At 48.0% G+C, this 12,825-nt stretch overlaps 1 protein-coding gene across 6 annotated transcripts in view; it reads right to left on the minus strand.

Moving 5' to 3' along the window:
- The window catches only part of NDEL1 (nudE neurodevelopment protein 1 like 1), a 139,696-nt gene that overhangs the window by 58,418 nt on the left and 68,453 nt on the right, over positions 1 to 12,825 (minus strand). The window contains exon 1 of one of the 6 annotated variants that reach the window (XM_073606996.1): positions 2,989 to 3,135. The exons of 4 other annotated variants lie outside the window; for them this stretch is intronic. In XM_073606996.1, coding sequence (XP_073463097.1) covers positions 2,989 to 2,991 — 3 coding nt within the window. In that variant the 5' untranslated portion in view covers positions 2,992 to 3,135. One more of the 6 variants, XM_073606999.1, reaches the window with a different exon arrangement.

Below are 12,825 nucleotides of genomic sequence, written 5' to 3' on the forward strand. Positions count from 1 at the left end.
ATAAATAATAAAGCTATAAAAAATATGAGCGGTTGCAGCTTTTGCTGCGCTCAAGTGTGAATGGAGCCTTAAAAAAGGAAACAAATGCAGCCGTCACATCTAAGAATTGGTAAGCGGCAATATCATAAATGTTTGCTTTTGGGTTTAATATTGCAGAATGTAAACAGAGGTATCCTGAAGTCCACCATGTGACAAGCTTATCCGGGTACTTATCCCATCCGATTCACTGACCTTTAGGCGCTGCGTTAGTAAAGTTCCCTTCATGATGTAACACTACAGCGATCTCTATTCACTATATTATACAAGGTTATTTCTACAACAAAAAAGCACCAAAAAATAAAGTTTCAGTTCCATATTACAAAACTCCAAATACATAAAGGCAACATAATAACAATTCATCATTTCTCAATCTTTTCAAGGCAGAGGAACCCTTAAAATAACTTTCCGGTCCCAGGGAACCCCCCGCTGAATATTACTATATACACATTAGTGTGATGGTCAGTGGGAAGAATGCTGCTTACACTTGTGGTCATCAGGAAGAATTACCCCCCTTACAGATACTGTAGCTAAAAAGATCAATGGTGTCAGTGAGAAATCACTCATTGGTCAAGGAACACCTAGCAACATCTGGAGGAACCCTACGGATCCAATTCATCCCAACCTGTGGAGAAACCCTAGAGATCTAATTCATCCCAACCTGTGGAGGAACCCTAGAGATCCAATTCATCCCAACCTGTGGAGGAACCCTAGAGATCTAATTCATCCCAACCTGTGGAGGAACCCAAGAGATCCAATTCATCCCAACCTGTGGAGGAACCCTAGAGATCCAATTCATCCCAACCTCTGGAGGAACCCGAGAGATCCAATTCATCCCAACCTGTGGAGGAACCCGAGAGATCCAATTCATCCCAACCTCTGGAGGAACCCGAGAGATCCAATTCATCCCAACCTGTGGAGGAACCCTAGAGATCCAATTTATCCCAACCCGTAGAGAAACCCTAGAGATCTAATTCATCCCAACCTCTGGAGGAACCCGAGAGATCCAATTCATCCCAACCTCTGGAGGAACCCGAGAGATCCAATTCATCCCAACCTGTGGAGGAACCCTAGAGATCCAATTCATCCCAACCTCTGGGAGGAACCCTAGAGATCTAATTTATCCCAACCTGTAAAGGAACCCTAGAGATCTAATTCATCCCAACCTCTGGAGGAACCCTAGAGATCCAATTCATCTAAACCTCTGGAGGAACCCAAGAGATCTAATTCATCCCAACCTGTGGAGGAACCCTAGAGATCCAATTAATCCCAATCTCTGGAGAAACCGTAGAGATCCAATTTACCCCAACCTCTGGGAGGAACCCTAGAGATCCAATTCAGCCCAACCTCTGGAGGAACCCTAGAGATCCAATTCATCCCAACCTCTAGAGGAACTCTAGCCACTTACCGACTGTATAACTTAGATATACTGCGGCAAAGTGGCAAGGCTGCACCAGACCATGTACCTAGTACGTGATCCGACACTTCTGGGTCTGGGGTGCGCATGTGTACCACGGATTCGGCACCCACCAATCCTTTCGGTACAGAGGGAGAACGGCGGTCTGCCTATCTAAACAAGGCAGATCATTGTGCTGTCAGTAGGGAAGGCATGGCTTCCGTATTCCTGCAAAGCAGAGACTAGGATCTATTCCCTCCTTTAGTGAAAGCACCCCCCCCCCCCCCCCACAGTACGAAAACACCAGCTAGGCACACAGTTAACCCTTTGATCGCCCCTAACGTTAGCCTCTTCCCAGCCAGTGTCATTTGTAGAGTGACAGTGCAGATTTTTAGCACCGATCACTCTATTATTGTCACTGGGCCCCAAAAAGTGTCAGTGTCCGATAGTCCACCACAATATCACAGTCCCGCAATAAGTTGCTGATTGCCGCCATTACTATTAGAAATAAATAAATATATCCCATAGTTTGTAGAGGCTATAACTTGTGCAAACCAATCAATATACACTTATCGGGATTTTTTTTTTTTCCCCACCAAAAATATGTAGCAGAACACAGATTGGCCTAAATTTATGAATTTAGGATTGGATTGAATGTATATTGGATATTTTTTAATAGCAGAAAGTAAAAATTGTTTATAGCCCAAAAACAAAACAAAAAAAAAAAAAAAAAAACAAAAAACGCAGAGGTGATCAAATACCACTAAAACAAAGCTCCATAAAAAGGACGTGCATTTTATTTGGGTACAGCCTTGCGCAATTATCAGCTAAAGTAACGCAGTGCCGTGTCACAAAAAATTAGCTGGTCATGAAGATGGGGGGGGGGGCGAATCTTCCGGAGGTCAAGTGGATAGAAATCCAATTGTTGACCCTCTGACTCCTCCTTTATTGAATTGTATTGTAACTGTACTGTTTGCCCTCATGTTGTAAAGGGCTGAGCAAACTGTTGGCACTATATAAATCCTGTATAATAATTAATCCCAACCTCTGATATTACAAGATTGCCGGATACAACAAACCTGACAATTTATACGGCACAAATACCAAACCTGATAATGAATCTGAACAGATCAGACAAAATACAATGAACAGCTGAGGGTGCCGAGAACACCGGCTCCCGGCACTTCCTGAGGATTCGGCACATTCCACAATTCGGTGAGGAAATAAAGAGGCTTTTAATTAGGAAAGTTAATCCCAAATACTCACAAATCCCACCAAACAAAAATTCCAGGGTGACGTCCTGTAGAGGCGGCACGGCGATGCCCGTCTCCCATACACCGATGTCACCAGCGATACGAGATCACGATGTGTTAACGCCGAACGCCAAGTCCTATTTCCGGGAACTTGTAAAGAAATTTAAAGGGATCCTACATCTATTCTAAATTCTGAAGGCGGCATTTGTACCACGACTAACGCACAATCGTAAAAAAAACAAAAACACCTCCATGTGGTGGAAGGGAAGGAATCAGAGCTGCTAGATCACATCCTCCGCTTACCATGTTATCCGAGCGAATGCAAACACACCCCTCCCCCGGGGACAGAAGGCAAAGGGGATGAGGCTCAGACGTGTCAGCTCATAGCTATGGTCACAGACACAACACAGAGATCCAAGAAACAGCCAATCGCTGGCTGAGGGAACAGACCCTCCCCTTCCGACATGCCACCAATCGGAGGGGGAGGGGTGGGCAGTGCTGGTGTGACAGTGTCACATAGGGCTCACCCTCCCCTTCCACTGGTGGGGACGGGTATATTCACACCGCACAGGTGACAATGAGAGCGATTAGGTGACCGACACTCAACCGCCATCCCTCAGCACAGAGCCAGACTGCAGGAGCAGACGCTATATAGATATCTCTATCTCTATATCCACACACATATAATGAAAAATATATATGAATTATAATAAATATTTTATATATATATATATATATATATATATATATATATATATATATATATATATATATATACACACACACACATACATACACACACACACAATATATATTTTTTATTAGATGTGTGTATGTATATATATATATATATATATATATATATATATATATATATATATATATATATATATATATATATATATATATATATATATATATATATTTTTTTTTTTATAATATAATTCATATATATTTTTTATTATGTGTGTATATAGATGTCTAGAGATAGAGAGAAATATATATATATATATATATATATATATATATATATATATATATATATATATATATATATATATATATATATATATATATATATATATATATGAGATATATATATATATATGAGATATATATAAGAGATATATATATATATATAAGATAGATAGATATATAAGAGATATATATATATAAGATAGATAGATAGATAGATAGATAAGATAGATAGACCCCACAACCTCCTATATAATGCTAGAACTCATTATCAGGAAGTAAACACACAGACTTGATACATTGTGAATAATCCGCCTGTTTTGCAAGTGTAACAATTTAGCCAATGAGTCACAGCCATGAACGCAGGAACCAATCACAGAACATCTGCCCAAGTGATGAAATGAATCCCACGCATGTAGCAATCAGACATTCTTCCATATAAACCGATTCTTCTAATTACACTTAATTATTAGAGCAGTTTGGAGCTCAGACGAGTGCCGGTAATAATTACTGAATGTAAAATGCGGGAGATTCTGATTCATACTGGGAATCGCACGGGTTCAAATACCCGCCCACTCCTGTGCAGAACCACCTTGTGACCCATTCAGTTGAATTGGCTGCAAATTGCACCTCAACATGAAAAAAAAAAAGCAGAAAATGCACTAAATTTTAAAGAAGCACCAAATCCCATGGTACTGCGGATTGCAGGTCGCAAACAGTGCGTTTGCAGGCACCAAATCGCACAGCACATCACAAAACCCGGTGCATTTGCAGGCACCAAGTTACACAGTACTGCAGATTGCAAACGGTGCGCTTTTAGGCACCAAATCACGTTACTGCAGATCACAAACCGCAAACACAGTGCATTCGAAGGCACCAACCTACATGGCACTGCAGACCACAAACAGTGCATTTGAAGGCACCAAATCATATGGTACTGCAGATCACAAACACAGTGCATTTGCAGGCACCGAGTTGCATTGTACTGCAGATCGCAGAACAGTGCGCTTTTAGGCACCAAAACACATGGTACTGCGGATCGCAGACCGTAAACAGTGCATTTGAAGGCACCGACCTTCATGGCACTGCAGATCACAAACCGCAAACACAGTGCATTCGAAGGCACCAAATCATATGGTACTGCAGACCACAAACACAGTGCATTTGCAGGCACCGAGTTGCATTGTACTGCAGATCGCAGAACAGTGCGCTTTTAGGCACCAAAACACATGGTACTGCGGATCGCAGACCATAAACCGTGCATTTGAAGGCACCGACCTTCATGGCACTGCAGATCACAAACACAATGCATTTGAAGGCACCAAATCATACGATTCTGCAGATCACAGATTGCAAGCACAGTGCGTTTGCAGGTAACAGCCCACATGGCACTGCGGATCGCAGATCACAAATGCAGCGTGTTTGCAGGCACCAAGTGGTATCGCGGTAAGGTGCAATTTGGTTCCCGTGAACACACCGGGGTTGTTTTACTAAACGCAAATCCACTTTGCAAGTTCAGTCGCTGTAGATCTGAGGGGAAGATCTGAAGTGAGGGGAAGCTCTGCTGATTTCTATCATCCAATCATGTGCAAGCAAAAATACAGTTTTTTGGGGGTTTTTTTTCCTTGCATGTCCCCCTCAAAAGTAAATAACCCCACTGTGTTGGCGATCTGCATTTGGCGTCCCGCGGTGTTAATATCGTTGATGAAATTAAACACTATTTTAGTCAACTAAAAAAACAACTAAAAACTAAAATGCCATTTAAGTCATAAAAACGAAAACTAAATCGAAATTTGATGTCAAAATTACCACTGATGTGTTGTTAAAGGGCAAGTTCACCTTTACAGAAAAATCTGTAAGGTGACGTTACCCCCTCCTCATATCCGCCCTGCCCGGGTCCCGCTGACCTGGAGTCCGGCGATCACCCGCCCCGACACATCGGACATCCGCTCTACCGAGAAATCCCCTCGGCTCAATCTCCTAAATCAGGGATATGCAATTAGCGGACCTCCAGCTGTTGCAGAACTACAAGTCCCATGAGGCATAGCAAGAGGCATGATGGGACTTGTAGTTTTGTAACAGCTGGAGGTCCGCTAATTGCCTATCCCTGTCCTGAATGTACCTATAGGAGTCAATCTAATTGGTCGGCACCTTTTACGTTCCCGTCATACCTGGGATGTGATTTTAACGCTTCAATAAAGATACCAAGGAGTGCAGCAATATTCCGGATTGTGCATGTTGCCGACCAATCAGAACCTGCGAACCCCTTCCTGTCAGCGCAGGGAGAAGAAGAGAGAAAGCCGCAGAGGATTTTAAATCCCCGGACCAGTAAAGTGGCTATACGAGGTGTCAGAGCGGGTACTGCCGGACTCCAGGTACAGCGGGACCGGGTGGGTCCAGGGGTTCACCGTACAGATTTTCTGTAAAAGGTGAAGTTACATTGGCACACGCATGCAGATAGCGAGTCCGGTGCGTTTGAAGGCGATGCAGGAAACGCACATGGAACCTGCCTGCACTGTGTTCTGATGTAAATGTAAAGTGAGCGGCACCCCTAGCACAGATCACAAACACTGCGTTTGCAAGAAACCGAATCTCATGGTACTGCAGCACCAACGAGATTTGTAGCGGCGAGCTTTTAAATGTGGCGCATGCACTACTTTTTTTCGGAGTTTTAGTGCGATTTCGCAAAATCGCACAGAACTTGCGGGAATCGGACGGGAACGCAGCTGTGCGATTCTGGTGTGACTTGGCCCTTAATGCTGCACGCATTCAATGTTTAGGCTACGGCGTCACTGCATCCGATTGGCTGCTGAATTGTCAACATTAACATTGTGTAGACGGCATTCGCCGCTGATCTCACACACTACTGATGTTGAGAGGTCGGGCCCCCAGGGGCCCGTTCACACCAAAGATGTTGGGGGTGCTGCCAGCAAATCCACAAGGCAAAATGCTTTGTTTCCGCGGTCAGCGCACATTATAGCGTTGCTTTGGTGCGCACCGAAAATAAAAACGGCGTGCGCTACTTTTAATCAGCACAGCGGGTTGTGAAGGGAACCATTGCATCACAACGCTACGGCCCTGAATCAAACCGTACTAATAATATTTTATTAAAGCTTTGTAAAAATAAAAAAAAAAAAAGGAAAGAAATGGGCGGAGCTGTGTCCATGGGCATGGCGTCTCCCTGTGCACACCGGTGGCGGTAGCTTTGCATTCAACGAGTGCTTAGAGCGGATCTTCACCCCCAAATACATTACCCCTCCCCCGGTCCTCTGTATGAATAGCAATCTTATTTATTTTAGTAAATTTTCGTCCCCCCCGGCAAATGAAATGCATTGTCCTCCTGGGAGATGCACATCAGTGAGGAAGGAGGGGGCGGGCCTAGTGAAGTGTCATTAGGAGGCGTGTCAGCTCAACCCGGAACAGCCGGCAACCTCTCGATGACATCACACCAAAACATGGCGGCGCAGGACCGAGCGCTGCCAGAAGAGTGGAGGGTCTCAGCTGGATAAAGCTGGGCGGGGCGAGTATTTGAAATGTGCGGGTAACTAGGGGTTAAAAAACAAACAAAAAAAAAAAAAAATGGGGGGGGGGAGGGTAAAAATCTGCTTTAGGCGATGTTTCCACTATTGCGCCCCCAAAGTCACGTGATTTATACTGCAACTTTGCTATGCGATTTGTGATGCGATGTCATGTGACCGGTGAGAACAAGTCGCACCGATGTCGGAACAAAGTAGTGCAAAAACCTTTTATTTTTTGGAGTCGCACCAATTAGAACGTGGACCATTGAAATACATGGATTTTGACTTGTCATGCGACTTCACATGTCTCAAGTCGCACAACAACTCGCAGTAGTGGAAACTCCAGTTACAAGTGTGCGTAGAATGGGTCACACCCCCTTCTTTTCAGTGGCAGCCGTTCAAATTGGTGCAACTTAACCCCTCAGAGTCGGCGCCTGCTGGCCCTTTAAGGGGTTTAGAATGCTGGGAGGGGCTTATGGTCATGTGACTGCCGTGATTGGCTGGCACAAGATCGGAAAGCTCCCTATTGCAACTAACAAGAGCTTTCCGTTAGCCGCCAGTAACTGTGCAGAGAGGGCGCGTTCCCGGCACAGCTCTATTGGCGTTTGTCGCATGTAAATATGCAGCCGCTCAGCGCCAAGGCCCAAGCCGCATGTTTGCGTGTGTTTGGCCCCTGATGGGTTAAAGTCGCAACAACTTTGAAAAGGTGCCTGCACTACTTTGGTGCGACTTTTGATTCAACTTTGATCCACAGAATGTAAAGGCGGAGACGCGATGCGACTTCAGAGATGCGATAATGTGAATGGAGTTATTCATGAAGCAGCCGCCATGTGCAGAATGACCCGGCCCTTCATTCAGAAGTCATTCTGCGCATGCGCTCGCCACCACGCGCACGCCTGCTGGTCAACATCAATAGTGTTTAACCTGTTCCTGCCAGTCATCTGCATATATGCAGCTTTACGATCAGGTGACTTTCGATCAGGTGACAGCCAATCAGAGCGGGCACATGATCAGAAAGCCAATCTCTGCACTTAGACCTTTATAAAGAACATTGGGGGTGGGGGTGGGGGGGGGGGCAGCACAGGGGTGATCAGCAGAGGTGCCGCTGGCTACACACTGTTGAAACTGGCATGTCGGCCCAGAGCAGCGGCATTATTATAATTCTGGGATCTTTTTTTTTTTTTTTATCTGATCGCCGTGCTAATAGAATATTGATCATCAAGAATTAGAACGGAAAAAAAAATAATAACAACACGCAAGGTCTGTATACAGGGATGACACATCAGCAGCCAGGCGATCAGCATTTCCACTCTATGCTGATCTCGTATCCCCATCACCGTATACCACCTTCCATCTGAAGAACTACAAGTGCCAGCATGGCATATGAACAGCCGCTTTGAAAGGCATCCATGACCACAGGTGTCCAACTGTCGGCCCTCCAGCTGTTGTGGAAATACAATTCCCATGAGGCATTGCAAGCCTGACAGTTACAAGGATGACTCCCACAGGCAGAGGTATGATGGGACTTGTAGTTGCACGACAGCTGGAGGGGCTGCCAGTCTGACACCCCCTGGTATAGACAGTTCAGCACAACAATGTGAACTTAGAGGTGTCCGGCCCATCAGCCAATGGGATCAAACGTCAGTTGTACAGCCAGGAAAAGCCTATCGGTGTCCCCCGTGATTCAGCCCCGTCCTCCAATGACACAGCAAACATCCCACCTTCCCATCCAATGCATTAAAATGCGCATTATAAGCATTATAAATTCTGACACATTGAGATACATTGTAGCCGGTCTGAGGATCATTCGATGAAGATCTCCGCAATGTTATGCAGTCATCTCAGGTTAGATCAGACGATCGCTGATGTCTGCATCACTGTACGCCCCGCCCCCTCCCCTCCCCCGTCCTCCTATCCTCACACTGATCGTTATGGATTATTGGTTGTGTGTGTGTCCTCCTATAGTCACTCTCCACACTCCCTTCATGTATCTAACAGTCCTCTAAATTACCGAAACCCCCCCCCCCTTACACATTCCGGGGTCTGAACACCCCCCCATTACACATTCCGGGGTCTGAACACCCCCCCATTACACATTCCGGGGTCTGAACCCCCCCCCCCCCATTACACATTCCGGGGTCTGAACACCCCCCCCATTACACATTCCGGGGTCTGAACACCCCCCCATTACACATTCCAGGGTCTGAACACCCCCTCATTACACATTCCGGGGTCTGAACACCCCCCCATTACACATTCCGGGGTCTGAACACCCCCCCCCATCCCTTACACATTCCGGGGTCTGAACACCCCCCCATTACACATTCTGGGGTCTGAACCCCCCCCCCCCCCCATTACACATTCCGGGGTCTGAACACCCCCCCCTTACACATTCCGGGGTCTGAACACCCCCCCATTACACATTCCGGGGTCTGAACACCCCCCCATTACACATTCCGGGGTCTGAACACCCCCCCATTACACATTCTGGGGTCTGAACCCCCCCCCCCCCATTACACATTCCGGGGTCTGAACACCCCCCCCATTACACATTCCGGGGTCTGAACACCCCCTCATTACACATTCCGGGGTCTGAACACCCCCCCATTACACATTCCGGGGTCTGAACACCCCCCCATTACACATTCCGGGGTCTGAACACCCCCCCATTACACATTCCGGGGTCTGAACACCCCCCCATTACACATTCCGGGGTCTGAACCCCCCCCATCACACATTCCGGGGTCTGAACCCCCCCCCCATCACACATTCTGGGGTCTGAACACCCCCCCCATTACACATTCTGGGGTCTGAACCCCCCCCCATTACACATTCCGGGGTCTGAACCCCCCCCCCCCCCCATCACACATTCTGGGGTCTGAACACCCCCCCCATTACACATTCTGGGGTCTGAACCCCCCCCCCCCCCATCACACATTCTGGGGTCTGAAACCCCCCCCCATCACACATTCTGGGGTCTGAACCCCCCCCCCCCCCCATTACACATTCCGGGGTCTGAACCCCCCCCCCCATTACACATTCCGGGGTCTGAACCCCCCCCCATCACACATTCCGGGGTCTGAACACCCCCCCATTACACATTCTGGGGTCTGAACACCCCCCCATTACACATTCTGGGGTCTGAACCCCCCCCCCATTACACATTCTGGGGTCTGAACACCCCCCCCCATTACACATCCTGGGGTCTGAACACCCCCCCATTACACAACCATCACCTCACCAAACTCCGCCCTGTCACCCCAAATCTCCGCATGGTTACCCCATCATACTCAGCTGCTCTCTGTCCACAACCCAACTCATCTATCACGTTCCTCGTCACCCTCAATCTCTTCTCCACCTCCCCAATCTCCATCATGTCCCCCCAAACTCTTCTCCACCTCCCCAATCTCCATCACGTCACCCCCAAACTCTTCTCCACCTCCCCAATCTCCATCACGTCACCCCCAAACTCTTCTCCACCTCCCCAATCTCCATCACGTCACCCCCAATCTCTTCACCTCCCCAATCTCCATCATGTCCCCCCAATCTCTTCACCTTCCCAATCTCCATCGTGTCACCCCCAATCTCTTCACCTCTCCAATCTCCATCGTGTCACCCCCAATCTCTTCACCTCCCCAATCTCCATCATGTCCCCCCAAACTCTTCACCTTCCCAATCTCCATCGTGTCACCCCCAAACTCTTCACCTTCCCAATCTCCATCGTGTCCCCCCCAATCTCTTCACCTTCCCAATCTCCATCGTGTCACCCCCAATCTCTTCACCTCTCCAATCTCCATCGTGTCACCCCCAATCTCTTCACCTCTCCAATCTCCATCGTGTCACCCCCAATCTCTTCACCTCTCCAATCTCCATCGTGTCACCCCCAATCTCTTCACCTCTCCAATCTCCATCGTGTCACCCCCAATCTCTTCACCTCTCCAATCTCCATCGTGTCACCCCCAATCTCTTCACCTCTCCAATCTCCATCATGCCACCCCCAAACTTTTCACCTCCCCCAATCTCTTCACCTCTCCAATCTCCATCATGCCACCCCCAAACTTTTCACCTCCCCCAATCTCCATCATGTCACCCCCAAACTCTTCACTTCCCCCAATCTCTTCTCCACCTCCCCAATCTCCATCATGTCACCCCCAATCTCCATGTCACCCCCAATCTCTTCACCTCCCCAATCTCCATCATGTCACCCCCAATCTCTTCTCCACCTCCCCAATCTCCATCATGTCACCCCCAATCTCTTCTCCACCTCCCCAATATCCATCATGTCACCCCCAATCTCTTCACCTCCCCAATCTCCATCATGTCACCCCCAAACTCTTCACCTCCCCCAATCTCCATCACGTCACCCCCAAACTCTTCACCTCCCCCAATCTCCATCACGTCACCCCCAAACTCTTCACCTCCCCCAATCTCCATCATGTTACCCCCAAACTCTTCACCTCCCCCAATCTCCATGTCACCCCGAAACTCTTCACCTCCCCAATCTCCATCGCGTCACCCCCAATCTCTTCTCCACCTCCCCCAATCTCCATCATGTCATCCCCAATCTCTTCTTCACCAGGAACTGCCGCAACATCTATGGCTGGATTTAAATCTGTGTCAACCCCCAACCCCCCCACAATGCCAGTCTCCACCCAATATGACCCCCCCAAAAAAATCTGTAAGCAGATACAGATCCCCCCCCCCAGTCTGATACCAGAATTACCCCCCTACAACCAATCTGATACTAGTTTCCTCCTACTATAACCCCAAGTCTTATACCAGTCTCCTCCCAGTCTATTCCCAGTATGACCCCCCCCCACCAGTCTGATACCAGTCTATTCCCAGTATGACCCCCCCCCCACCAGTCTGATACCAGTCTATTCCCAGTATGACCCCCCCCCCACCAGTCTGATACCAGTCTATTCCCAGTATGACCCCCCCCAGTCTGATACCAGTCTATTCCCAGTATGACCCCCCCCAGTCTGATACCAGTCTATTCCCAGTATGACCCCCCCCCCCCAGTCTGATACCAGTCTATTCCCAGTATGACCCCCCCCAGTCTGATACCAGTCTATTCCCAGTATGACCCCCCCCCCCCCCAGTCTGATACCAGTCTATTCCCAGTATGACACCAGTCTATTCCCAGTATGACACCAGTCTATTCCCAGTATGACACCAGTCTATTCCCAGTATGACCCCCCCCCCCCCCCAGTCTGATACCAGTCTATTCCCAGTATGACACCAGTCTATTCCCAGTATGACCCCCCCCAGTCTGATACCAGTCTATTCCCAGTATGACCCCCCCCAGTCTGATACCAGTCTATTCCCAGTATGACCCCCCCCCCCCAGTCTGATACCAGTCTATTCCCAGTATGACCCCCCCCAGTCTGATACCAGTCTATTCCCAGTATGACCCCCCCCCCACCAGTCTGATACCAGTCTATTCCCAGTATGACCCCCCCCCACCAGTCTGATACCAGTCTATTCCCAGTATGACCCCCCCCCAGTCTGATACCAGTCTATTCCCAGTATGACCCCCCCCCAGTCTGATACCAGTCTATTCCCAGTATGACCCCCCCCCCCCCAGTCTGATACCAGTCTATTCCCAGTATGACCCCCCCCCCCCACCAGTCTGATACCAGTCTAT

Source organism: Aquarana catesbeiana, linkage group LG12 (assembly GCF_042186555.1).
Source record: "Aquarana catesbeiana isolate 2022-GZ linkage group LG12, ASM4218655v1, whole genome shotgun sequence".
Lineage (NCBI taxonomy): Eukaryota > Metazoa > Chordata > Amphibia > Anura > Ranidae > Aquarana > Aquarana catesbeiana.